Source organism: Zootoca vivipara, chromosome 8 (assembly GCF_965207765.1).
Source record: "Zootoca vivipara chromosome 8, rZooViv2.hap1.1, whole genome shotgun sequence".
NCBI lineage: Eukaryota > Metazoa > Chordata > Lepidosauria > Squamata > Lacertidae > Zootoca > Zootoca vivipara.
Genome location: NC_142591.1, coordinates 80,985,345 through 81,011,673, shown reverse-complemented (window position 1 = coordinate 81,011,673; position 26,329 = coordinate 80,985,345). Strand labels below are relative to the sequence as shown.

The 26,329-nt window shown below is 43.4% G+C and overlaps 1 protein-coding gene across 2 annotated transcripts in view; it reads left to right on the top strand.

Annotated features, from left to right (window-relative positions):
* The window catches only part of COL22A1 (collagen type XXII alpha 1 chain), a 180,488-nt gene that overhangs the window by 104,096 nt on the left and 50,063 nt on the right, over nucleotides 1-26,329 (top strand). For both annotated transcript variants that reach the window (XM_060277589.2, XM_060277590.2), the window contains exons 22-31: nucleotides 1,272-1,325; nucleotides 2,299-2,352; nucleotides 10,158-10,211; nucleotides 17,934-17,987; nucleotides 18,767-18,811; nucleotides 20,425-20,478; nucleotides 21,886-21,939; nucleotides 23,405-23,449; nucleotides 23,767-23,829; nucleotides 25,808-25,861. In XM_060277589.2, coding sequence (XP_060133572.1) covers nucleotides 1,272-1,325; nucleotides 2,299-2,352; nucleotides 10,158-10,211; nucleotides 17,934-17,987; nucleotides 18,767-18,811; nucleotides 20,425-20,478; nucleotides 21,886-21,939; nucleotides 23,405-23,449; nucleotides 23,767-23,829; nucleotides 25,808-25,861 — 531 coding nt within the window. The remainder of the gene's footprint in view (nucleotides 1-1,271; nucleotides 1,326-2,298; nucleotides 2,353-10,157; nucleotides 10,212-17,933; nucleotides 17,988-18,766; nucleotides 18,812-20,424; nucleotides 20,479-21,885; nucleotides 21,940-23,404; nucleotides 23,450-23,766; nucleotides 23,830-25,807; nucleotides 25,862-26,329) is intronic.

Here is a 26,329-nt window from a genome sequence, read left to right as displayed (position 1 = left end):
GCCATATAAGCTCTGCCAGTGTGTTTGCACCACAACAACCTCCCCACCACTTAGTCTCCCCCCCTTTCTCCTTCCTGGTAAGCAAATGCCACCTGTCAGGAAGGCAGCACAACAGCTCTGCCCCATCCAGTGAGCCACTTCTTCCATGCACCATCACGAGCAAGCTGAGATGGAAGGAAGGAAAAGTCTTCATGTTTGCTCAGCCTCGGGCTTTGGCGAATCTCCAAAGGCAGATAATCCGTTCATATGGAGCAGCCTCTCAAACACCGAAATGCATGTTTGCAACAAGTGGACTTCACATGTAGATTTAAACTCATAAGTTGATAAGAGGATTGGTAAAGGAAAAGGAGTACAGGAGAGGATGCAAGTGGGGGGAGAGAGATACATCTTAGAATCATAGAATAATACAATCATAGAATCATAGAGTTGGAAGAGACCACAAGGGCCATCCAGTCCAACCCCCTGCCAAGCAGGAAACACCATCAAAGCATTCTTGACATATGCCTGTCAAGCCTCTGCTTAAAGACCTCCAAAGAAGGAGACTCCACCACACTCCTTGGCAGCAAATTCCACTGCCAAACAGCTCTTACTGTCAGGAAGTTCTTCCTAATGTTTAGGTGGAATCTTCTTTCTTGAAGTTTGAATCCATTGCTCTGTGTCCGCTTCTCTGGAGCAGCAGAAAACAATCTTTCTCCCTCCTCCATATGACATCCTTTCATATATTTGAACATGGCTATCATATCACCCCTTAACCTTCTTTTCTCCAGGCTAAACATACCCAGCTCCCTAAGCCGTTCCTCATAAGGCATCGTTTCCAGGCCTTTGACCATTTTGGTTGCCCTCTTCTGGACACATTCCAGCTTGTCAGTATCCTTCTTGACCTGTGGTGCCCAGAACTGGACACAGTTATGTACATCTACAGATAGATATGTACAAGATATGTACATCTTGTACATATCTATCTGTATTCAGTTAGTTAGCCATGTTGGTCTGGCACAGTCAAAATATATATAATTTTTTTTTTAAAAAAAAATGGTCCAGTAGCACCTTAGAGACAAACTAAGTATGTTCTTTTTTATTTTTATTTTTTTTATATCTATCTTTGGCATCTTTATAACTTTTTGCAAGAAGTTTTAAATGTAGGCAGCTGTCCACAGTTGACCTTCCTCATTTCCCTTGCTCAGATCAATACTATACACTGCTGAAGGAATTCATTTTAAATGCAATATGAAGTATTTTTTTTTAACCTTCTAATTTCAATTTGTTTACAGGGAGCTCCTGGCCCAAGAGGTTCAATAGGCCCTCCTGGAACTCCAGGTATCTCAGTAAGTAATTTGCTGCCTTTCCCACCCTGGTTTGCTCACTTGTTCGTATTTTTAAATGTCTTGTGCAGTGATGGAATATGCAGAGTCCTGAACATGGCTTGTTGATTTGATTCTTAACTACAGTAGGCTGTGAGAGGTCTTTGGTCCAAACCATGGGCAAGCCCTGGATAAGATGGCTGTATTGTTAATGTGAGATGTTTGTTGACCCTGAAGCATGGTTCTTGCTTCAGATGCAAAGATCTGGAGTTCCAGACAAGCCCATGCAACAGATACAAAAGACTCCAGTAGCATGGAAATTGTGCTTAAATTTCAAAGGAAGATATGCTCCTTTGACTTTAATCCCACTTGGAATGCTGTAGCTGCCAAGTCTCCCGTATTCCCCGGGAAACCCCCATTTTTCCAGCTGTTCCCAGCTGGAAAAATGATTTTTTTTTGTTTTTTTCCGGTTTACTTACCGGCCGGGGGAGGCTCCTTCTGCGCATGTCTGGAGTCTCTGGACATGCGCAGAAGCGATTTCTGGTGCGGTGGCCATTTTGGAACTGGGCAGAGCAGCATCGAAAGTTGCTTCTGAGCATGCTCCGCCCAGTTCCAAAATGGCGGCAGCGCTACTTCCGGTCTGCCGATCCCTTATTTTTCCAACAGGAACTTGGCAGGTATGGGAATGCATGCTTCAGAACACTAACCTGAGATTCAGTGCAGGGAAAGTCTCTGCATCTGCACAGAGGCAGTTTCCCTTGCCTTCAGGGACAGAGGACAACAGACAAAGCTAAATATATGATCTAGAAGAACCAAGCTGTGTTGTGGCACCAGTTCCTGAGATATCTTGCAGATCACTAACATAGTAAAAGGAGGTGGAAGGGAAGCACATGTTGAGCACACATGGAATGTGGAAACTGGTAATTTGGTGATGCATTTTCTCTCTCTTCAGTTTGATCACTTTGTTTAAATATTTTGTTGTTGTTGTTGTTTGTAGGGACCCCCAGGACCAGAAGGCAAACCAGGACCTGCTGGCTTACAAGGTCTAAGGGTGGGCAATGCTTCTACTGTACTTATGCATGCCCCAACTTGTTAGCAGGGGGGGGAGGGATGCCTAATTTGTTTGATAGTGTTTACTAGACTACTGTCAATAATTCCCACTGCCCTCCGTATTCACCCAAAAGGAGGGGGGGGAGGGAGCGGCAGATCAGTTATACACATGTTGTTATGTAGACTGTTGTAACCAAAAGTCCAAGCTTGACGGAGAGCACAGTCCCATTTTGAGCATTAAAGCCTTTGTTTCTATCTGTGCAGAGAAGGTGGCCAGGGTGAACAAGGGTTCCTTATAAGGAACAGTTGAGGGAGCTGAGCCTATATGAAGGGCACCCAGTGTTATTAAATTAATGATTCCTGTTACTTAGCTTTTTCTCCACCTCAACACACACACACACACACACACACACACACACACACGTTTGCCGTTGATTCAATTTAAAGCAGGCCATCGTTAAAAACCCAATTTATAAATGTCTTCATTAGGGAAATGTAAGATTTTTGAAATGTTTCAGTGGACTCGGATGCAATTGGCTGGAGCCATCCTAATGCAACGGAAATGAGTGGGGGAAGGATCTTGCAAAAGAGAAAGCTTTGCTGATCTAAGATGTGGGCTTGAAAAGGAAATGTCTGCATCCATAAAGGGAATGAGTTTTCCCTTGATTCTCTTCTTTTATTGGCAGCTCTTAGGGAGCAGATCTTACTGCATTCAAGAAATGAGCACACAGCTCTGTGATTTAGATGTCATTCCCATTAATGGCTGCTCCTCTCACAAGATTTGCAGTCTTGAGTCATTAAAAGGCAGCATTCCATCAATGGGCCTCTGAAACAGAATACACTTGTCTTTACAGCCCCCTATGACTGATTTCGCCATTAAGTGTAATGTCTTCTGATCTGTACTTCTGTGTATTATCCAACACATTGTCAGAAGAGGAGTTTCCATTGGAAGATGAGACACGGGGAGCCAGCTTCTGTTTTAAATGTCATCAACTGTGAACAATGCTCAGCAGCAATGCTCAGCATTGTTGTAACCAGGTACATAAATGGTACCTAGTTGCTTGAGCACATTTATGGCATTGCAACATCACACGCTGGGCTTGCTGCTGGGGACTCATCACAGCCCATCACTGATGCCTATCCTGCGCCCTTAGGAAACCAAATGTTTTCCAAACCTCATTACTATTGGGAAGCTGGGTTTCAGAGCACCATTTACAATCCCCAGAATGCCCCTGATGTAATGCTGCCCCTGGGCATTGTGGGGAATTTAAATGGTGCTCAACCCAAATGGTCCTTTCACTAAGTCCAATCACTTATTTCAATGGTGGACCATTGCTGCCCACTACTGTTGGGTAATCCCATTAGGAAGGCAAAGTAACCACCACAGAGCTCTTTCCTGATGGCCCCCTCAAACCTAGAGCTAGCCTTCCTTGAGTGAGAAGCTGGAAGAGGGGAAAGCTACAATCTGGAGTGCAGCAGGGAGAAAAACATTGCTATATTTACCACCCAGATAAGGAAGACATACTGTATGTAGTGGGGAGCCACCTACAATTATGGAAGTTCCCCACGTACTAGAAAACCTGGGCTTCTACATTCATTCATAAACTTTATTGCGCTAGCCGAAGGCCATGGCATCGTTCACAGGGGAAACAAAAGGAAAAACAACAATAACCATAAAAACATTAAAAAAAAACATTTAGCACTACCAGTGCAATAAACCACGGTCAAGTCTCCTAGAGATTATTTGTTGCATAAACTAGAAAACAGGGAAATCTCAGGTAAAATATGCCAGCTTAAATGTCTGAATCCCCTTTGCAGTTGACCGCTATTTTATCTAGCTTTTTTCTCCTGATCTTCTTAGCTGTCAACGCATATAATGCTACTTTGTAAGTTACAAAGTCATCCGTATCGATCAGCAGCCATTTCACCCTTTCCACCCTGTTAGAGTGTATTCCATTCATAAGCAGGGGTTTTATAAATCAGTCTCTTGGATCTATGTATAGCGGGCATTGCAATAAATAATGGTACAGATCATTTACACAGGGTTGCCCACATATACAAAGTCTCTCCTCGTACTGTACTTTGCCGTACCAATCCATCCAACACCATCAAGGGCATTGATTGGAATCGTAATTCTGTAAAAGTGATTTTTTAGTACGGCAAGTGGGAGCTTTGTCATATATCTAGCTTGGGTGTGCTCCATTTTAATAAGTGGGAGCCATGGTGAACTGTTGGTAGAGCCGAGCTTCTACATGGCAGAGACTGTCATGGTTGGAGGCAGCAATACCCTTTGATGGGAATCAAAGGAGGGTAGAGGGTTCTTGTGCTCAGGACCTGCTTATGGGTTCCCCACGGGCATCTGGGTGGCCACTTTGAGAACAGGATGCTGGACTGATCCAACAGGCTCTTCTCGCATTCTTATGAATAGAATCATTATCCCCACTTCACACAATTGTCCTCTGACTCATGGAGAGCAAGAATGTCAACAAGGGTAGCAGAGCCGGCAGGCTAATTCCCATCTCCCCAGCGTGATTATTCCAATGCACATCAGAACACCTAATTGGGGCTCTGGAGAATATAGCGCTTCCATTGATTTTTTTTTACATGGAAATTTTCATTTCTTGTAGCAATTATCAGGGCCTGATTTAATGTTGGTTCTTTCCAAAGATTCATTCCTAGTGTAACGGAAGTTTGTCGGCACTCTCATCTGTCAAATATTAGTGGGAATCATCTACAGTACCTGTTGCACCAACCCTGAGCTTTGCACCGGGAATAAAACTTGGCAGAGCAGTCCATCTTGTCCTGGCTGTCAATCTTCAGTATTTTCTTCTAGAAGCATTCACTCTCAGAGACCTGGACATTCAAGGATGGCAGTTTTCCTATTAAAATAGGAGGAATTGGCTTGTTTACAGAATGGCCCTTTGTTAGGGATCATCAGGTTCAGAATAACCCAGCTCTCCTTGCTCCTTACTCAACAACAATAGCAACATAGGAAGCTTATCCATTTACTGTAGCTCAGTATTGTCAACATCGACCAGCAGCTCTCCAGTTCTTGAGACGGGCCTCTTCCAGTCCTAACTGGAGATGCCGTGGATCAAACCTGGGAACTTTTGCAGGAAAAGCGTGTGCTGTGAATCTGAGACACAGCCTTCCCCATTATAGTTTGCTAACCTTCAGTACTGTGTGCTCAATGGACTAGGGCAGGCACCCCCAAACTTCAGCCCTCCAGATGTTTTGGACTACAATCCCCATCTTCCCCGACCACTGGTCCTGTTAGCTAGGGATCATGGGAGTTGTAGGCCAAAACATCTGGAGGGCTGCAGTTTGGGGATGATGCCTGGACTAGGGAGACTAGGCCAGACACCCAAATGTTCCCCCGGCACCCTCCCAAAGCCCGGGAAGCTTCTGCCTGGCTTAAGGAGGGAGGCACAATGCTCACACACAACATCAGGACATCAGAAATCACACACGTGATTTCGGCCCCCCTCACCAATCACCCTCGCAAGCTGGTGCCTCTGGCCCTAACTGTTCCCCTACGAAAAATTTCACCGCACGTCACTGCTAACCTTCTGCATCTAAAGTAACTGGATTAACTGGATCTAGACACACACCTGACACATGTAGACATGGCCTTAGGGCCTAGACATGTGTCCCAAACCAGCCCTGTACAATCTTACCCAGGGTCACACAAAAGCCACTTTTCTCTGTTTTTACTGTTAGGGCACAGTAAGCGCATAGCAAGATGGCGATCCTGATAATGGATGACTTTAGGGGACTTACTCTAGATTCTTAGAACTGTTGAAACTGTATCCAATTCAGTCTAAGTTTCCGCCATCTGGTTAAGAGTTTTCCCATGTGCAATTCACCTTTGGGAGAATACAACGGTTTGGGCCTCTCCTATATTCATAGCATCACATAATTTATACATACCAAGCTGGCCCAAAATTTTTAATTAGTGTTCCTAACTCTCTGGGATCTAAATGTAAATTCACTTTTCTCCTGGCACGATTCTATCCTGCTTTAATAATGGGAATCGTACCAGGTTACCAAAGAAGGAAATAATTTAATGAACCCCAAAGTAATAAATCCTCATTTAGAAACGAGATAATACCATCCCTCTAGATTTTAAATCTGTACCTGAATGATAAAGTGATTTATTTATTTCATCCCCTTTGCTGCTTCACTCTTCCAAAGCAAAAGGATAGCAGGTAAAATGGCTTGCGAAGAGAGCAGTGAAAAATTCCTTTCTGGGAGGAATATATAATTATTTCCCAAGTTGACGCTGCTCATTTGGAAAGGTAAACTGTGCAAAATTGCCTCAGACACAAATCCAGCAAAAGAACACAGATGGGGACGCTCCATGGGCTTGCCAGAAAGTTATTTTCTGATCATCTAATTCCCCCAAACTGGCAATTAGATTTTGCGATGGCCGAAACATAAATCTTGAGGAATGAGCCGCTGTGAATGCACTCCCTCGGTGAGCTTTCATTAGCTGCCTTGTTCCATTAGCCGCAAGAGAACACAGAAGAGCGTCTCTTGGACCCAGGGCTGGATTAACTGCTAAAGGCAGAAAATTCTGAAGCTTTCACCGCTGGTTTAGTGTATCCAAGGCTCCATGCATGTCATTTTGCTGTCGCAGCAGGACTTCTGTTTCCTCTCCTTCACTCACATGCTTCCCAAATGTGCTCTGGAGAGTCCCCTATCTTGAGGATGCAGGGAATGGGGTGGGGGGCTGGATAAGGCAGGGACGGGAGAAGATGCTCCCTTGTGCACACAGAAATTAGTTGTACCAGCGGCACTGCAGCATCCTTCTCTTTCCATCCCCATGAATCCACACCCCCTTCCTCCTTCCCATGATGTTTACTGACTTCTGGCAGGGAACTTGAAATATTTCCTAACCTGCTAAGGGTAGAAAATTCATTAAACAATTCAACAGTCTAATGAGAGAGAGAAACAAAAACCCTGGAACCAATAAAACAGAGTTGTTGTTGTTTAGTCGTTTAGTCGTGTCCGACTCTTCGTGACCCCATGGACCAGAGCACGCCAGGCACTCCTGTCTTCCACTGCCTCCCGCAGTTTGGTCAGACTCATGTCCGTAGCTTCGAGAACACTGTCCAACCATCTCGTCCTCTGTCGTCCCCTTCTCCTTGTCCCCTCAAGAGTACATAGGATTGGAAAACTCCCACCAAAACACATAATGGAATCTTATGAATGGCTCAGACCTTTTAAAAAAGATATAATGTGTCTTCCCACTTAGTCGGATCTAACTTTTTGTAGCAGACCAAATGGCACTCAAAGCAAGGATAAACTTCAGTGGTCCCCTCCCCGTCTTCAAATTGTTGTTGTTTAGTCATTTAGTCATGTCCAACTCTTCGTGACCCCATGGACCAGAGCACGCCAGGCACTCCTGTCTTCCACTGCCTCCCGCAGTTTGGTCAGACTCATGTTGGTAGCTTCGAGAACACTGACCAACCATCTCGTCCTCTGCCGTCCCCTTCTCCTTGTGCCCTCCATCTTTCCCAACATCAGGGTCTTTTCCAGGGAGTCTTCTCTAAGCAGCAGCAAAATCAGCAACTAATCAACTTTTGGAAGAACTGTTTTAATCCCCCCATATGAAAGTAAACATAGGTCATTATGGGATGCCTTTGAAAACTTCATGGCAACAGTCGTAAAGGGCCTGTTGATGTTTTCATGTCACGACTGAGGTAATTTTGTATAGATTCACATTTTGATGTGAGCGTACCTGATTCAAACTTCCTGAACTGCAGAAACTGCTATCCTTCATCATTCACACGTGTCCAAATTTTGCAATGTAGTTCGGCATCTGGTTGGCCACTGTGAGAGCAGGATGCTGTTCTAGATGGGACGTCAGCTCAATTTCGGCAGGCTCCTTTTGTGTTCTGTAAATGTCTGGTTGATGGTCTGAGTTTAACAAAGAGTAAAACTATAATTGCCAGGAAAGGTAAATTGTATTCGTTTCCAAAACAACATATATTTCTGACTGTCAGGTTGCCTCCTGTTTATTTAAAGGATACATTCACAGCCTCTGAGTAGAACGGCATAATTGCCAGCTTTGTCTGTCTTGCTCTCAGGCAGGATGTCATTTTGTACTGTGTTACATCTACAGGTATAATTTTTCCTGGGGAATCTCTTCAGTTGCATTCTAGAAAGAGATCATTTATATAATCTGGCAGATCTATGTATCTTTATTGTTATTTGTTAAGATCTCTCCAGGATTTGTGATAGAGAGCTATTGTTGTTGCCTGCTTTTCAAGGGTAATCAGAAGTTCTGTTCAGGGCATTCTCTTTCTCTTCCCGAAAAAATGCACAGAAGGTTAAGCAATGAAAAACATAAAAAGCAGTGTGCTGAATCAGGCCAATTGGCCCATCTAGTTCAGCATAGAATCACAGAGTTGGAAGGAACCCTGAGGATCATCTAGTCCAACCCCCTGCAATGCAGGAATGTGCATCTGCCCCAAAGAAGGAATTGAACTTGCAACCTTGGCATTATCAGCACCATGCTCTAACCAACTGAGCTAGCATCATCCTGTTCTCACACTGGCCAACCGCATTGCTTCAGGAAGCCCGCAAGCAGGACATGAGCTCAACAGCCACCTTGCCTGCTGTGATTCCCAGCAACTGGAAGTCCCAGAATACCGGCTCTGACCATGGAAGTAGAACATAGCTATAGTACCTGCTGATAGCCTTGTCCTCCGTGAAAAGAGAAAGCTTCAGCAAGAAGAAGTTGTAGACTGGTGACAATCAAAGTCAAAGGATCCTCTAGACTTCTGCTTTTGCTTAAATTCCCTACCCTTTCCCCCTTGCAGCCCACCCCATAGAAATTCAAAATATGCTCCGGTGCAGATTTTGAGAGTCCATGAGAAAAGGAAGGGGAATTCCAATAGTGTTAGCAGGACTCTCCATTTAAAATGCTTGCGGTTTAAAACCCAAGTATTTTGTGTGTGGACTTTTGATGCATTCTTTCAAAAGTCCCGCAGAACCTGGACAGAAATGGCCTCTGACTGAGCACCAAGGAGGCTGAAACAAGATGGAAATAGCTGCTTGTCCTGTCTCTGTGTTGTAGATGATGTGTGTGTTCACTGCCCGATTTTGTAGCCGTTTTAACGTTGCCATTTTTGAAGTTGTTCTTGGTGTAATTTTTGTGTGAATCACCTCGGGGACCATCGTGGGGGAAAATGGGCTCTGTCAGAGTGGCATACTATCTATGGTATCTGTCTGTCTGTCTGTCTGTCTGTCTGTCTGTCTGTCTGTCTGTCTGTCTGTCTGTCTCATGAACCTCATGAACACAAGATGTCTTAGTACCATAGAAGGAGCGTCTCCACCTCCATTGCTCTGCCCGGACACTGAGGTCCAGTGCCGAGGGCCTTCTGGCGGTTCCCTTGCTGTGAGAAGCCAAGTTACAGGGAACCAGGCAGAGGGCCTTCTCGGTAGTGGCACCCGCCCTGCGAAACACCCTCCCACCAGATGTCAAAAAGAAAAATAACTACCAGACTTTTAGAGGACATCTGACCGCAGCCCTGTTTAGGGAAGCTTTTAATCTTTAAGAAATTAGTGTATTTTAATATTTCTGTTGGAAGCCACCCAGAGTGGTTGGGAAAACCCAGCCAGATGGGCGGGGTATAAATAATTATTATTATTATTATTATTATTATTATTATTATTATTATTATTATTATTGAACAAGAAGCAGGAACAAGTTAACAGAGTAATCAAACCAAGAACTGAGCTTGTGTGTAATCTCCTGATGTGGTTGGTAACTTTTTAAATATTCTTTTTCCTTTTCAGGGTAAGAAGGGTGATGTTGGTGTTCCAGGAGTTGATGGATTGCCTGGACCTCCGGTAACTAAATGGCATAAATTATACACTTATTTTCAAAAGACCTGGTTTTTCATTTAGTGTTCAAAGAGAGCCGGCAAACCCATGCTCTCAGGAGTTACATTTATCATATACGTAGATCTTATAGCTAGCCTTGCTATGCTAGTTATTGGGGCAGAAAATGCTGATAAAGCATTCAATTTAGCATTCACCCATTCTAGCTTGCAATTTGCTGTTAATTCAGAGTGCACCGAACTCAAAGCCAAGGTATGGTAACTGGAAAGCTCCTTTGTTTTTCCTCCTTCCAGGGCAGCATTGAAGTTTAAAAGGTATACTGACCTTTTCCCACCCCATGTTTACCCTAGTTTATGCACATCTCCTGAAATATACTCGGAGTCGAGAGTGAATTTCATGCTCTTTATTCAGCTCATAGTCATCAAGGAGAGGAAGAGAAGAAGAATGCCCTTCCCCCAAAACCATCTGCTTATATACATTATTTACACAATGGGCCTTGCGTGATTGGCTACTTCAGGGCTACACCTGTGGGCCAATCAGTTTGTGGATTGACTTCTGCCAGCAGCCTGATTGGCTGCTCCTGCAGGCCAATCAGTTTGTGGATTGACTTCTGCCAGCAGCCTGATTGGCTGCTCCTGCAGGCCAATCAGGTTGCGGATTCACTTCCACCTGGAGTTGGATTGGGTGGCTCCTGCGGACCAATCAGGCTGCTGATTCTGGATCCTATTGTTCTATGATTCAGCTCAGTACATAACATCTCCCTTTCCCCAAAACATTCAGAGAAATTTCAATGGAAGCAAAACCATGTAACGTGAAAATGAAATAAATTTGTGGTTGGAAAGACATGCATCACCAAAGCATTGATAAGAGATTGAACCTGGTGCTGCCTCTCAAATGCAATTTCCTCTTCAAGCTGCTCCTACATGCCATAAAGACAAGTGCCCACTTAGTGGTGATGTTAGTGTGTTGCCGTAGCAACAACCAAGTATCCTTTGGCACCTTAAAGATGAAGGCTGGACTCTCATGTGTACTTACCTAGAAGCAAAGTCCATGAGATGTGATTCCTGCAGGTGGTTGGACTAGATGACATTTTGGGTCCCTGTCCATCTCTGCAGTTCTATGATTCTACAATGTTTTGAACTCAGTGGTCTTACTTCTGAGTAGCCACCCAGAAGATTCTACTTTAGCATGTAGATGGTGCCATAAGGTTTCATAAGCCAGAGAATGTGATGAAGTGAACTTTCTGGACCATATGATTTTATGCCGCCATAAAAGCATAATATTTAAGGTTCCACAAGACTCTTTACTGTTTTTCCTAAAAGGAGAGTTCATCAAATTAAGAACAAAATACAAAAGGAGTGGGAAAAGGAACGTTAGCCTGCAATTCGTGATGTAGAAAAATACTTGAACATTGTTTGTGCATGTTGTGTGTGTTTAAATATATATATATGATGATTTGATACAGGTCACAGTGCTGGAAAGCAACAAAAATGAAAATAAAAGCTTTTCAGCATGAGCCGAAGAACTCACAAACTTCTACCCTTCCATTAAGTTACAAATTTAAACAAATGGCTCCTTGCCTTCTTGCCGAAAACTTGTTCTGCTCTCCAGAGGGAACTGCTATGTAGAAATACAGTCATGTTCCACATACTGATAGCCTCTGGGCACTTCTGGGCACTCTTGTTTTGTTTTTTGTTTAGTAGAGAAAGCTATTTATTTTCTGAAATAATGTTGGCCCACGGCTCATGAGGCCACCTCGCTTAATAATCTGGGACTTGGCTCAGTTGTGGTATTATGAAGCAAACACTTAAGATGATTAAAAAGGCAAAGAAGTCAGCTGCACTGGGCTGTCGCTGTGTAATGGCCGAGTATTTAGCATTTTGCTGTAATTTTCCAGCTATTATCTTAGTGTCCAAGGCCAGTTTTGAGCAGACAATAGCTATTGTGCTTGCCGTGGTTCCCCATTAGCATGAGCATCCAAAGACATCACGAACTTAGCACTGTTGCTTCGGTTCAAATTCCCGTGTGTGTGTGTGTGTGTGTGTGTGTGTGTGTGTGTGTGTGTAAAGGAAGATTTGCATTTTAGGCCAACATGCTTTATGGGGATTAAAGGGACCTTTAAAAAAAGAAGTTTGCTGCAGATTTACCTTCTGGTCCTATGCATGTTTACTTAGAAGTAAGCTTCTGAAGTCTTCAGTTCTTTTTCTTCCTCTTCTCCTCCTCTTCCTCGTCCTCTTCCTATTATTAGTATTAATCCACCAATCTGAGGCCCCACAGCAAGTTGCAACAATTAAAATACAATATTTAAAAGAGTTTTAAACAACTTCCAATCCCAGAAATGAGGTGTATTCTAAAAATACACATCTCAAGTGCCAAAAGCGAGAGTCAAGAGTAGGCATCTCCAAACTTCGGCCCTCCAGATGTTTTGGACTACAATTCCCATCATCCTTGACCACTGGTCCTGTTAGCTAGGGATCATGGGAGTTGTAGGCCAAAACATTTGGAGGGCCGCAGTTTGGGAATGTCTGGTCAAGAGGTTAATGGAAAAGCCCCATCTGAGTGAGTAAGACTTTCTTCTTATGGTTGCACTGTAAGATTCTTTTGCGACCTAATGGGAATTCCTGTCCTGTTTCCTTTTCCTTTTCCCTTCCTATTCCTAGTCAAAGGTTTTGTATAAATGGATGGCTCTTCCATAAGTGTAGCACAAATGCCTTTTGACATTTACAGCGTGCCAACATTCTGCAGGTGCAATTTAACATATTTGCTTGAGCCTCCATGGAATTGTGTGCCACCTGTCCTATATTTTATTATAATTTTCCATCAAGTCGTTCTCTTTGTCCTTTGCCTACCCCTTTCCTATGTATAATCCCACATTCTACCCAGAGTTTCTTCACTGAATTTAGCAGACTATTTAATACAATATGTGTTCATTTTATCAACCCTACCTATTTTGGAAACCATTCCTTTCTTTGCATGTGTTGACAATTCTTAAAATCCAGCTTCTTACCTTAACCTGTTTCCAGTTAGCATGCTTCCTATGCAGACCCACAGCTGAAACTATATTTCTTAACCAACTCCTGTCATGAACAAATGCAATTACTTTAGAACCAGGGTTATATCCAGCAGAGTTCTACTCAGAAGAGATGTACTGAAATGAATTGACCGCAGTTCATCGTTTCCTTTAATGTCAAGGGCTCTACATCAAGTACAACTAACACTGCATGCCACCCATTATGAAATACTTGCACTATTCCAAATTGCTCCCATTGCTTTCATATATTAATTCGCATTGGCTTTCCTGGCAAAACCCAACACCTAGGGAGGAATTCAATACCACCCTAATTTGGAGTTGTTCAGTGGTGTACTAGTTGCACTGGTGAGGTGGCTTGCACAAGGCAAGGCAAAAGAAAGCTAGCAAGGTTCTTGTGACTGGTTGCACACAACATATTTTTGCAGTCCTATTACCTCCTGCTGCCCAAGCTGTTCACAAGAAACTTCCACTAGCACATCTGTTGCACGGGATCTCATAATTCCATCCTTACACTAGCACAACAGCTGGGAGCCAGGGGACATTGGATCTGGGACCTTAAATAATAATAATAATAATAATAATAATAATAATAATAATAATTATACCCCACCCATTTGGCTGGGTTTCCACAGCCACTCTGGGCGGCTTCCAACAGAAACATTAAAATACATTAATTTCTTAAACATTAAGAGCCTCCCTAAACAGGGCTGCCTTCAGATGTCTTCTAAAAATCTGGTAGCTGTTTTCCTTTTTGACATCTGATGGGAGGGCGTTCCACAGGGCAGGCGCCACCACCGAGAAGGCCCTCTGTCTGGTTCCCTGCAACTTGGCTTCTCGCAATGAGGGAACCGCAAGAAGGCCCTCGGAGCTGGACCTCAGTGTCTGGGCAGAACGATGGGGGTGGAGATGCTCCTTCAGGTATACTGGACCAAGGTCGTTTAGGGCTTTAAAGGTCAGCACCAACACTTTGAACTGTGCTCAGAAACGTACTGGGAGCCAATGTTAATGGAGGCACAGGTTAATTCTGTGTCCAGGGCGGCTGTCTACCAGCTCCATCTGGTACGCAGGCTGAGACCCTACCTGCTCACAGACTGTCTCGCCAGAGTGGTGCATGCTCTGGTTATCTCCCGCTTGGACTACTGCAATGCACTCCACGTGGGGCTACCTTTAAAGGTGACCCGAAAACTGCAATTAATCCAGAATGCGGCAGCCAGACTAGTGACTGGGAGTGGCCACCGTGACCACATAACACCGGTCCTGAGAGATCTACACTGGCTCCCAATACGTTTCCGAGCACAATTCAAAGTGTTGGTACTGACCTTTAAAGTCCTAAACGGCCTCAGTCCTGTATACCTGAAGGAGCGTCTCCACCCCCACCATTCAGCCCGGACACTGAGATCCAGCACCGAGGGCCCTCTGGTGGTTCCCTCGTTGCAAGAAGTGAGGTTACAGGGAACCAGACAGAGGGCCTTCTCGGTAGTGGCACCCGCCCTGTGGAACGCCCTCCCAGCAGATGTCAAGGCAATAAGCAACTATTTTACTTTTAGAAGACAACTGAAGGTGGCCCTGTTTAGGGAAGTTTTTAATATTTGATGCTGTACTGTTTTTAATATTCAGTTGGAAGCCGCCCAGAGTGGCTGGGGAGACTCAGCCAGATGGGCGGGGTACAAATAAAATTAAGATGATGATGATGATGATGACGACTAAGGGAATCATAGTTGATTAATTTAATGAGTGGTGATCAAAAGGATTTGTAGCTCAATGGTACAGCATACATATTCCTTGCAGAAGGTCTTAGGCTCAATCCTTGCCATCTCCAGGTAGGGATTCGAGAGGATCCTGTCTGAAACCTTGGAAAGTCACTGCCAGTCCTCGGAGGAAATAATGAACTAGACTGGACCAATGGTCTGGCTCAGGTTAAGGACCTTTCCCCCTATGTTCTAACAAATTGATTAAACCAGCACTAATTAAATTTGCATAAGACTACTAGCCCCTCCTGCATGAAAGTGAAAGTTCCTGTGTCTCATATTAGTGGGATGCCATCAGCAGTTTTTTTTTAAAAAAAATTGCCTGATTAACTGGAAATGCTAAAGTTTTTAGCTGATTAAAAAAAGATTTACATTTATCACTGCAGCAATGTATTAATCATGCATTGCAGCCCTAATTGAAGCTCTTTTGGCTTTCCTTGAAATTTATTGAATGTTTCTCCTTACACAGGAGCCTCCCTGTTTCGTTTGGTTTTTCTTTTCTTTTTTCAGTGGGAAGTGTAGTTCTAAGATGTACCAAGTCTTCACTGCCTTCAGATCCCAAGCAGGGCATTCGGCACTAGGGGGAAACAGGTGGCACCAACAGTACAATTAATTTACAAATAGAATCAGTGCTTCCTACAGCTGCCATGAAAGTGTGTAAACCCTGACTTCCAGAAACTTTATTAGATAACTAAGTTCTCATTGCTTCCATGCGAGGATCCTCAGAATTCAACTTCAGATTTTAAATTCATCACATTTCATGACAGTACTAATGCTGGCATCCTATTCCTAGCAAGTGCTTCAGTCTTAAGAAAGTGTATTCTTTCTTTGGCGATTACTCATAGCCAAGTAAGATTGTCTTCCATCAACATGGTTTTAACAATGGGTCCATAAGTGACTGTGGAGGCCAATTCTGGATCCACATGTCGTTCCACAGTGGGGGCATTGGTTTCCAGGCGGGAGTTGATAACGGTGTGGATTTGCCAAGCATGCCTTCCTCTTAGCACATTTCTCCCTTGCGTCCTGAGTTCGAGTGTCCTCCAAGCCCATGACACCTTTGGTAAAGGCTGTTTTCCAACTGGAGCGCTCGCAGGCCAGTGTTTCCCAGTTGTTAGTATTTATACTACTTTTTTTTTTTTTAGATTTGCCTTGAGACACTCTTTAAACCTCTTTTGTTGACCACCAGCATTACACTTTCCATTTTTAAGTTGGGAATAGAGTAGTTGCTTTGGAAGACGATCATCAGGCATCCCCACAACACGACCAGTCCAACGAAGTTGATGTTGAAGAATCATTGCTTCAACATTGGTGATCTTTGCTTCTTCCAGTACACTGACATTAGTTCGCCTGGCTTCCCAAGTGATGTGTAAAAGTGTATTACACTGTGTCAGACAATTGGTCCAATCAAGTTCATTATTACCTACATCAGGGTTTCCCAAACTTGGGTTTCCAGCTGTATTCGGACTACAGTTCTCACCATCCCTGACCAGTGGTCCTGCTTGCTAGGGATGATGGGAGTTGTAGTCCACAAACAGCTGGTGACCCAAGTTTGGGGAACCCTGGTCTACATTGACTGGCTGTGACTTTCCATTGTTTCAGGCAGAAATTTCTCTCATCTAACTCAGTATTGTATACAATGACTGGCAGTTACTCTCTGGAATGTCAGTCAGAAGACATTCCGAGCCCTACTTGGAGAAGCCAGGAATTGAACCTGCAATCTTTTGCATGCTCTGCCGCTGAGCTACAGCCCTCTTAGGCATATCACATTTTTTCAGCACTCTAAACTATCACACTGTTTTCATCACTTGATAACTTTCCCTCCTCCGATCTCTCTCTCTCTCTCTCTCTCTCTCTCTCTCTCTCTCCCCCTCTCTCCTTGTTACAGTTTTGTTTCTATTCCTGGTCCCTTTACCCCCTCTAGTGACAAGATGCTCTAAAGCAATATTTGCAGTTTTCAAGTCTGTGCGAATGATATTTTCTCAAAATAAGTTTGCACATCTTCTCAGTCTTCAGAATCAGCTCCTACTATTCCCCCCTCCCCCATCCTGTCTCCATTTCACTTGGTTTTGTCTAATTCAAGAGTAGGGCACCTTACATCCCGAACCCTGGGGGGCAAAATTAGCAGGTGGGCAAGACCCACGAAACATGCATCACAAACCCAACAGGCGATGCTGTACTTTGAAGTTCCAACTATTGGGACTTCAAATCACAGTGTAGTGCTCTTTGAAAGTCCTTTTACTGGTGAGTGGAGGTTACATCCTGCTATTTGGGCTGTGTACACCAGTTCCCTCTCAACTGATATCAACCCCCTCCATCAGAATGCCATCATCTGTCTGGCAGGTGGCCATGGTTTCTTCTTCTTTTTAATGAACTCATAAGCCAGATTTGACACACACACACAGTAGGCAAAAATTGTCCTCTGGGCTGGAGAACCTGGGATTCGAGGCACATTCAAACCTTCTTTTTCAGTTAGACCAAGGGTGCAGAACCTCCACCCTTGGTATAATTTCAAAAGGAGAAGGTCTGAATGTGCCCCAAATTCTGAGCCACTCACTGCTACATCATCTGTTAATTTTATGGAAATTATTCATCATGAACAGACTAGGTTGCTAGCGTGTTACTGAAATCAAGTTAGAAAACACAAGGTGAAAACGGGATGCAATATTGTTAAGTTGGGGGGGATATAAAATCAACTGAAGAATGATTCGTGCCTGTATATTTCAAAGTATTATGTTGCGTTTGTAATGTAATGTTACCTTGATAGAGTTTGCTCCCTGAGGTGGCCTATAAGTCCTTTAAACAAACAAGACAGGCACCATTCAAGGAAGAATCTTAAGAGGTGGGACCTTTTCTACCAAAAAGCTGTAGTGATGTTGAAAGCAGTATTTCTTGAATTTCCCTCCTGACCTATGGCTGTTTAAGGATTTTGATGTATCTTTTTTTCCCTTACAGGGTCCTCCAGGATCACCTGGAGTCGCTGGTCCTCCTGGGATTGCTGGCCCCCCAGTAAGAAATTTTCATTCATAAAAATTAGATCTCAAAAAGGCATCCTTCTGCTACTTTAGATACAAAAGCAGCCCTCATATGAGGCTGTCTTGAGTGGCAGATATTGGGTGTGATTATGGGTACCATGGCAAAGAGGGAAGGATCAGCCTATTTCAATCTTCATTATATGTCCATTTCCTGCAGTTCCCCCCCCTTCAAAGTCCCAAAACTTTTCATTTAAATTGCATGCATTTCCCCTAAATATATGCATTTTTGCCTGCGCTTTCACACAAAGCACACATTTTTATGCACCTCTGCCCTAAAATATGTGTTCCTCCCATAAGATACACGTGTCAGGGGTAGACAGACGTCAGTCTTGTAGGACCTGCTTAGTTCTCCCCTCCCACAAAAAAACCCACCTGAGATTCACTAACCCGAACCTGGTGCAAAATATTCATGCTTTGAATTAAATAATTCTGAGTTCAGAAATTATTTGTGATTACCATATGTGAACAAACCTTCTATGCAAAAATCCACCCCCGGTTACCCCCAAGCTTTCTTCATCGCCATAATTTTGGTGGCAGAGGGAGTTGTTTGGTTACTGCTGTTGTTACAGAGTTGCGAGCCAGAAACTTTAGCCAACCTTTTGCCAGCGCATACCTTCTTTTTTGCCAGATCTACCTTCTTTTCACCCAACACGACTTACACTAGCTATTTCTGCATGGGTGGTTGGTACAGGGTGGCAAAAAAGATGGCACTTCAACTAATTGTTATCTTTCTTTTTCCTGTGACTGTTCTAGGGGCTGCCAGGAGAAATGGGGAGAAATGGGCAGCCAGGACCACCTGTAAGTGCTTGTGGGTTGTTGTTTTTTCTGCAGGATACATTCTAGAAAACATGCGTGCATTCAGAGTTAGATATATTGCAATTCTGCTTCTGGATCCTGTATCTTTTGAGTTTAGGAAAAGAAATATGTGTGTTTCTGTGCGTGGGTTCAGGGAGGGGTAAAATAACCTCCTATTCTCTCCCCCCCCCTTTGCTAATAGCCTTAGAACTCACCTCTGCCTGCAAATTCCATCCAGTTCTGTCAAGAGATTTAGAAGCTTATTTGCATCAACTTCAAATTTATTTCCAATAACCAAATACAGTGGTACCTCTTACGAATTTAATGCGTTCCGAACGCACATTTGTAAGTCGAAAAAAATTGTAAGTTGAATCCCATAGGAATGCATTGGGAGAAAAAAATTCGTAAGTAGAAGCAACCCTATCTAAAAATTCGTAAGTAGAAAAAATCCTATCTAAACTGCATCCAAGATGGCGGACGGAGCTCCGTTCGTAAGTAGAAACATTCATAAGTAGAGTTATTCGTAAGTAGAGGTAAGGTAAAGGTAAAGGGACCCCTGACCATTAGGTCCAGTCGTGACCGACTCTGGGGTTGCGCACTCATCTCGCATTATTGGCCGAGGGAGCCGGCGTATAGCTTCCAGGTCATGTGGCCAGCATGACAAAGCCGCTTCTGGCAAACCAGAGCAGCACATGGAAACGCCGTTTACCTTCCCGCTGTAGCGGTTCCTATTTATCTACTTGCATTTTGACGTGCTTTCGAACTGCTAAGTTGGTAGGAGCTGGGACCAAGCAATGGGAGCTCACCCCGTCACAGGGATTCGAACCGCCGACCTTCTGATCGGCAAGCCTTAGGCTCAGTGGTTTAACCACAGCGCCACCTGGGTCCCTGGGTACAGTGGTAGAGGTACCACTGTAAATAAATAAATAAAACACAAAACTATTAAGGCACCTACAATAGAGAGGGGAAACCCTGCAACTATTTGTCATTTTGGCCAGCTTTGTATGCTTAGAAAGGTGTAGCATGCCATCAAATTTCATGGAATTCTCTTGCATGTTTGAAAAAACACAATCAACTTGTTTGTTTCCCCTTCAAATCACTAAAGAAAACCTTGGATTTTTTTAAATGTGAGGTTCTAAATCAGACCCTAGATGAAGTAGATAATGCCCCCAAGAGCCATCAAATCAACTAGCTTTTTGAACAGCCAGAGTAAGGTTCAAATAGAATATTTTCTTTGGTGTACTTCCCTAGAGCTTACTACAATGCAAACTTTCATGAAAGTTTTGCTTTGTGTTGTTGTTTTTTTACTTACTTGTACCTTTGCCATAGCTGACATCTAGTGGTCTTTTCTGAGATTACTCTGTTAAATGGAAAGCTACAGCATTGATGCAAAATGTGATCCTCCTAAACATGTTCAGTTGTAGCTCTTTGAAAGCAGTAGGGAGTGCTTTATAATGTATGGCATGAGTGTGTGGCATTAGTTTAATCTATGATGGTCTTACAAAAAACACCTGCATTTCTCCATAACCTTGACTTCTATTTTTGATTTCTGGTTTTAATCCCATTTCTCCCAGTTATTCTGTGTTTATCTAAGTTTTGTTCACTCCCCTTTTTAGGGTTTACCTGGGAAACCTGGTCTGGATGGCTTACCTGGGCTGCCTGGCTCAAAAGTAAGTGAAGCTGGTGTAAAGGTGCTCTGCCCTAACCCTGGCAGAGGGGGAACAAGTCTCTGGTGTGATGGTTAGAATGTTGGACTATGACCTGGGAGACCAGGGTTCGAATCCCCACTCCACCATGAAGCTCACTGGGCGGCCTTGGGCACGTCACCATCTCTTAGCCTAACCTACCTCAGAGGGTTGATGTGAGGATGGAATGAGGAGGAGGAGAACCATGTAGACAAGGCATTCCCAAACTGTGGCCCTCCAGATGTTTTGGCCTACAACTCCCATGATCCCTAGCTAACAGGATGAGTGGTTGGGGAAGATGGGAATTGTAGTCCAAAACATCTGGAGGGCCAAAGTCTGGGGATGCCTGATGTAGACCATCCTGAGCTCCTTGGTTTATAGAGGTGGAATATGAATATAATTAAATAAATAAAGAGATAAAAATAGCATTCTTTGCTGGATTTCCAGGCCGCATGACTAAGATGAATAGGCTTAGGATTCAATTTAGGGGCCCGCTTCTTGCTTGCACCTCCAGAACACCCATTTTGGGACTTGCAGTAACCATAACTGAACCATCTGCCCTCTCTCTGAGCCAGGATAAGCAAATTGCTCTGGTGAGTCCTTGGCTGAACATCATTGAGAATCAGCTGTGAATAAGCCAGCTGAACCATAGATCTAAAAGGACTAAAAGGACCCCTGGACGGTTAAGTCCAGTCAAAGGTGACTATGGGGTTGCAGCATTAATCTCGCTTTTTATGCCGAGGGAGCCAGTGTTTTTCCACAGACAGCTTTCCGGCTCATGTGGCCAGCATGACTAAACCACTTCTGGTGCAACGGGGCTCTGTGATGGAAACCAGAGCGCGCGGAAACGCTGTTTACCTTTCTGGCGCAGTGGTACCTATTTATCTGCTTGTGCTGGTGTGCTTTTGAGCTGCTAGGTTGGCAGGATCTGAGACAGAGCAATGGGAGCTCACTCTGTTACAGGGATTCAAACCACTAACTTTCCAATCAGCAAGCCCAAGAGGCTCAGTGGTTTAGACCACATTGCCAACCACATCCCTCATAGTTGTCTTTGATTGGACTTAACCGTCCAGGGGACCTTTACCTTTACTTTTACCTTTTTACCTACTGCATCCTGACCTTCATATTCTTTTGGATCCTGCCATAGGATTACCTCTTTATTCTCCCCACACCTTATTTTTTTGTTGGAATGGGTGACGGATGACGCCTTCCTGCCCACCCACTCCAATAAACCTTCCCCACTCTCACAAGAAACACTGGGGGGGACAGAAATCCCAGTTCTTCCATCAGTCAATAATTTTTATTCCATAGCAATGTTGGTGAGCTCTTACTCTGAATGTTTATTCAAACACATCCGTTTCTTTTGCTAACTTTTGCTTGCATTGCCTACAGGGAGAACGTGGAGAAAGGGGAGAAGAAGGATTTCCCGGGAAAATTGGTTTGAAGGTAAACAACAACAACAACAACAACAACAACAACCAAACACACCATTTCTTGCAGCTAATGTCAGCTGCATTTAGTTTAGTTTAGTTTATTGTTACGGTTCTCGACCAGCATACACATATATACATAAAACAATCCAAAATACAATCTAAAATATAAGCAATAAATATAAATCATTTCAACCATTATAAAAAAATATTAGATAAAAGAAGATATCCCTACTTGGGAGGGTACAACAAATGGTAGCAATGGATCATCTTTGGCTCTGTCCTGAAATTTTTGAGAACTACTTACTAGGTTGGCTCGGATTTTTATGGCTCTAGCACAGAACTTGGCTACCTTTGCTGTCACATTAGATACAGGTAGGTAGCCGTGTTGGTCTGAGTCGAAGCAAAATAAAAAAATTCGTTCAGTAGCACCTTAAAGACCAACTAAGTTTTTATTTTGGTATGAGCTTTCGTGTGCATGCACACTTCTTCAGATACACTCAGATGTCACATTAGAGTTAGCATCTGAAAGAAGCCACTCTATATAGAAATTGTCCGAGCGTGTCATGATCCAGTCAGAAGTAACTAACTCCAGGCTCGGGTTGAATGAAACACCCCCCTGTTCTCTGGTCCCACCCCCAAAGGCTTTTTTTTGGGGGGGTGACTTACAGTTGCCTCGGCTCAGCAAGTTGAGCTGGGATGAGCAACTTATGTTGCCATATATTTGGCTGAGCCATCCCAAATTACTATTATTATTAAGCCTTAAAATTAGTGCAGTGTCTTCAAGTGGTTGTTGTTGCGGGCTCTTCCCCAACAGAGAATGGAACCAAGAACAACTCATTGTTCTTATATTGTTCTGCAAGCTTTTGTTTAAAAGTGAAATGGGATTTTAAGAAACAGGAGAAATCGTCTGCCCTGGGTAGTCCACAGTGTTGTTGTTTAGTCGTTTAGTCGTGTCCGACTCTTCGTGACCCCATGGACCATAGCACGCCAGGCACTCCTGTCTCGCACTGCCTCCCGCAGTTTGGTCAAACTCATGTTCGTAGCTTCGAGAACACTGTCCAACCATCTTGTCCTCTGTCAGCCCCTTCTCCTAGTGCCCTCAATCTTTCCCAACATCAGGGTCTTTTCCAAGGATTCTTCTCTTCTCATGAGGTGGCCAAAGTATTGGAGCCTCAGCTTCACGATCTGTCCTTCCAGGGAGCACTCAGGGCTGATTTCCTTAAGAATGGATAGGTTTGATCTTCTTGCAGTCCATGGGACTCTCAAGAGTCTCCTCCAGCACCATAATTCAAAAGCATCAATTCTTCGGCGATCAGCCTTCTTTATGGTCCAACTCTCACTTCCATACATCACTACTGGGAAAACCATAGCTTTAACTATACGGACCTTTGTCGGCAAGGTGATGTCTCTGCTTTTTAAGATGCTGTCTAGGTTTGTCCACAGTAAACCTGTTTATTTTATTTCACTTTTCCCCCTAGGGTGAAGCAGGAGAGCCTGGACGTCCTGGACTAGTGGGAGAGAGGGTAAGCAGAAAAATCCCTCCAAGCCATGGGAACAACAAAGCCAGATTAGAACAACTTCGTTCTAGAGCAGTAGCTATTGGAAACAGGGCCCTCTGGAAAGTTGTTTCTGTGACTGAAGCAAGGACCCCTTCAAGCCATTTTACAGAATCCATAGTGATTTCAACAACAGTTTTAACTGGAGTCCCCCATAGAACTTGTCCAGAAGCTCAGCATGTGGATGTCTGAAAAGAGAGTGGTGTCAGATCCTGGAAGGTGGGGTTTGGCAGAAGCAATCTCTCGTGAGCTGGTTCTAATACTCTTTTGTCCCTCCATCATAGGGTGAAGCTGGCCTCCCAGGCTCACCTGGTTTGCCAGGACAGAGAGGAGAGAAAGGAGATCAGGTATGCCGTGTGTGTGTGTGTGTGTGAGTGAGTGAGTGTGTGTGTGTGTGTGTGTGATTTTTATTAAATTTTCTGTTTTACAATTTAGAATATTCATTTAAACAACCTTAAAATATCAATGGCTTCTATTCTTCTCTTTCCATGGTTCGTTTTGCATAACAAAAACTCCTCCATATTTTTTCATAAACTAAACCATTCAGTATTCCATTATTACATCCATCAAAACTTATTTACACTGTTGAATTTATCTTAATGCTGCCAACGTTTTAAGGTGAACACAATTTCCCTCCATATATTCGATAAACATTTTCCAATCTTCTTTAAACGTATGTTCTTCTTGTTCTCTTATTCTATATGTTAGGTCTGCAACCTAACATACAGGTTTTTAGTTGTCATTCTTCTTTAGTTGGGATCTCACTCATTTTCCATTTGCAGTAGTGGTAGTAGTGGAATACATAAATCACCTTTCTAAAAACCTGGGTATTTTCGTCTGAATTATCCCCAACAAAAAGGACTCTGGTTTTTGGAAAAGTGCTTTTAAACATTCTTTTTTAAAATTCATTATGAATTATTTCCCAATACTCTTTTACCCTTTTGCATGTCCAACACATATGAAAGAACATTCTTTCATAGCTATTACATTTTGAGATGTTTAGTCTGGCTTGGAGCTTGAAGAAAAGGAGAGCTCCATATTAAATTTATTTGGGCTATCCTTAGTCTCTCCCACAACCTAGAACGCTGCTTCTCAGCAGTCGGGTGCCACAGGGTTCTGTCTTGGGCCCAGTCTTATTCAACATCTTTATCAATGACTTGGATGATGGGCTTGAGGGCATCCTGAGCAAGTTTGCAGATGGCACCAAATTGGGAGGGGTGGCTAATACCCCAGAGGACAGGATCACACTTCAAAATGAACTGAACAGATTGGACAACTGGGCCAAAGCAAACAAGATGAATTTTAACAGGGAGAAATGTAAAGTACTACAATTGGGCAAAAAACATATATGAAAGGCACACATACAGGATGGGTGACACCTGGCTTGAGAGCAGTACGTGTGAAAAGGATCTAGGAGTCTTGGTAGACCACAAACTTGACATGAGTCAATAGTGTGATGCAGCAGCTAAAAAAGCCAAGGCAATTCTGGGCTGCATCAATAGGAGTATAGCATCTAGATCAAGGGAAGTAATAGTACCACTGTATTCTGCTCTGGTCAGACCTCACCTGGAGTACTGTGTCCAGTTCTGGGCACCACAGTCCAAGGAGGATACTGACAAACTGGAATGTGTCCAGAGGAGGGCAACCAAAATGGTCAAAGGCCTGGAAACGATGCCTTATGAGGAACGGCTTAGGGAGCTGGGTATGTTTAGCCTGGAGAAGAGAAGGTTAAGGGGTGATATGATAGCCATGTTCAAATATATAAAAGGATGCCATATAGAAGAGGGTGAAAGGTTGTTTTCTGCTGCTCCAGAGAAGTGGACATGGAGGAATGGATTCAAGCTACTAGAAAGAAGATTCCACCTAAACATTAGGAAGAACTTCCTGACAGTAAGAGCTGTTTGACAGTGGAATTTGCTGCCAAGGAGTGTGGTGGAGTCTCCTTCTTTGGAGCTCTTTAAGAGGAGGCTTGACAGCCATCTGTCAGGAATGCTTTGATGGTGTTTCCTGCTTGGCAGGGGGTTGGACTGGATGGCCCTTGTGGTCTCTTCCAACTTTATGATTCTATTATAAGAAGATGGTGGGTTTTTTTTTTATGTTTGCTGTCTTCCTCTTGATTGACTGCTGGTGCTGCAGTTGAAGAACTTTCCACCTGAATGTTTGATTTACTGCCACCAGTTGGTCATTTATATCATGGCAGCAAATATGTAGTGACTTTTTTTTGTTGTTTACTCTGACAGAAAATGTATTTGCTACTCAAGACAATAAAAAATAGTGCTAAAAACAACAACAGCAACAGCTGCACTTTCTTCTGTTCCTTTGCAGGGAGAAAAGGGAAGATCTGGACTCCCTGGTTTCAAAGGTGAAAGAGGTGACAAGGTGAGTTTCAATATTCGAGGGATTTTATGTTCATGAAATATTTGTCATGTGACACTGGCCAACAATAAGGGGAAGGGTAAGATATTGGGTGAAGGAACTTGCTAGAGTATAACTGAGTAAGCTCAGGAGAGGGACAATGAAGATCTGATCTTCAAACCATTGTTTGCATACTTTATGTTAATTCTGGTACTATTTAGTTATTTATTTTTAAATGTATTTATGTAACACTTCCCCAAAAGGACCAACAACAACACATCAGTGTGGTGTCCAATGCGGTAAAAACATTTTAAAGCAAAATCATTTTAAAATGGCTGGCTACTCAGGGGACATTTTGAACAATTTCATAGATTTGCTGAGGTGGAACAGAATGGGAATATTGCTAAACAGCCTGACCCCCTTCCATTCATCAGTTTTATCCAAAACACATACCCCAAAGATGGATCTAATCTTTCATACCCTCCAACATTT